General features: G+C 50.3%; 1 protein-coding gene across 1 annotated transcript; it reads right to left on the bottom strand.

The window, feature by feature from the left end:
- Window positions 1-319: 319 nt before the first annotated feature.
- On the bottom strand, window positions 320-1,414 carry LOC105821994 (NAD(P)H-hydrate epimerase-like). Its single transcript, XM_012658913.1, has 2 exons — window positions 1,091-1,414; window positions 320-737 (listed from the first exon to the last, which is right to left on the bottom strand). Exons 1-2 carry the CDS (start codon window positions 1,230-1,232, stop codon window positions 535-537), a joined length of 345 nt encoding a protein of 114 aa, XP_012514367.1. The 5' UTR covers window positions 1,233-1,414; the 3' UTR covers window positions 320-534.
- Window positions 1,415-1,716: the final 302 nt, after the last annotated feature.

The following is a 1,716-nucleotide window of genomic DNA, read 5'->3' on the forward strand; positions in this document are numbered from 1 at the left end:
ATTGTGAAGGCTAAGAAAAACAACAAATTTAAGCCTATGGGCTAGAGTCAGTCCACAGGTTGCCAGTTTCTAGCATGACCAAATGAATGAATAAACACTGAGTTGGGCTCACAGCCTACAGATAAATCCTGACTGGAATCTCCATTCCCAGCCTGGGAAAGTAGATTTTCCTTGGCCTTTGAAGAAATTCTTTCTGCTAACCTCCTTGTAGTCTTGCTACACTGAGAAGTGGAAGTAGCTTCGAGACATCATCCAACTCCCTATCTGTGTCCCGAATGAGTAAGAATCACTTGTGTGTAAAGGACAGCACACCTCACTGGGCATCCAACAGTCAATTTTCATTGCTTCCAAATGCCATAGCAACCCTTCTTTCCTGTTGTGTTTCCCTTAGACAGATGGCACCACATCACCAGTGTTGCTCTCTGGCTCCTGCCACCCACTAAACTTTATTACCAGAAGAGCTCCCAGGACTCCACAGTTCCGGGAGAGAATGGCACTAAGTCTTTTCTGGGAAGAATGTCCACCCACCTTCCCTCACTGCAGACGATAGACACACTCAGTGTCAGGGTAGATTGGTAGGTTCAGCTGGTACTTCTTTTCCAGAGCAGGTGGCACAAAACGGCCCCCCAGGTAATGGTAGCGACCAGTAAACTGGGTTGCAGACTTTTTGGGTGCCGTCAGGGAGATGAGCAAGTCCGGCTGGATCCCTCCAGCATTTCCCTTCTCCACATCCCATCCTGAAAAGAGGGTGGTGTTCAGGAAGAACAAAAGGACAGACGTCTAGTCCCCTTCCACAACTTGCTTTATTCTAGTCCTAAAGGAGTAGGAGGCCCTCTCAGTCCCCACCTGAGGAACTTTCATCCTATGACCTCCATATACCCTTGGGCTTTGGTCTCTTCATGGGGCCAACATGTAAAGGGGGCTCCTGACTGTTCCCCAGCCTTGATGTGGGATCCAGAAAGCTGTATGCCCCACTAGATTCAAATTATTTTAGACACAGTCTAAGCTGTGGCTCATCAGGGCTCCTAGGTACCAGCCTCCAGACACAGGGTAGGGCCCCAATCATCCCCAACCTTCTGGGTCCCAGCACCTGAGGGAATGTCGATGCTGGCAATGGGCACAGTGAGTCCCTTCAGGACACTCAGGATGCTGTGGAATGGCTCCCGAACATCGCCTTTGAAGCTGAAGCCGAAGATGGCATCCACCACCAGCTCATACAGCTCGTCAATCATCGTGGGCTGTGGTGGAGCAGAAAAAGGAAAAGATGTCTGAGCCAGCAGGTATACAATGAGCCTTAACCGGGGAGGGCTGTCCTCTGCACCCAAAGACCATTCACAGAGGCACAAATATAACTATGTCATCCAGAGGGCATCCTGAGGCCTAGAGAAAGTGGGTTGGTCCCTGATTCAGGCCAAGCTGAGTCCAGACACATTTTCTGTTCTTAGTATCTGCCTGCCACTGGGGAGGCTACACTGTGGGATAGCCTGAGACTGGGAGTCAGGAAGGCCAGATTCTGATCTTCGCTCTGCCATGATGTAATTTTGTGATTTTGGGCAGACCACTTCTCTGTACCTCAGTATCTTCATCTGTAGAATGGGTTAAGAAAGTTTTTAAGGCCAGGCGTGGTGGCTCACGCCTGTAATCCTAGCACTCTGGGAGGCCGAGGCGGGAGGATCGCTCAAGGTCAGGAGTTCAAGACCAGCCTGAGCAACAGTG

This window comes from Propithecus coquereli, unplaced genomic scaffold, assembly GCF_000956105.1.
Source record: "Propithecus coquereli isolate 6110/MARCELLA unplaced genomic scaffold, Pcoq_1.0 Scaffold59, whole genome shotgun sequence".
Classification (NCBI taxonomy): Eukaryota; Metazoa; Chordata; class Mammalia; order Primates; family Indriidae; genus Propithecus; species Propithecus coquereli.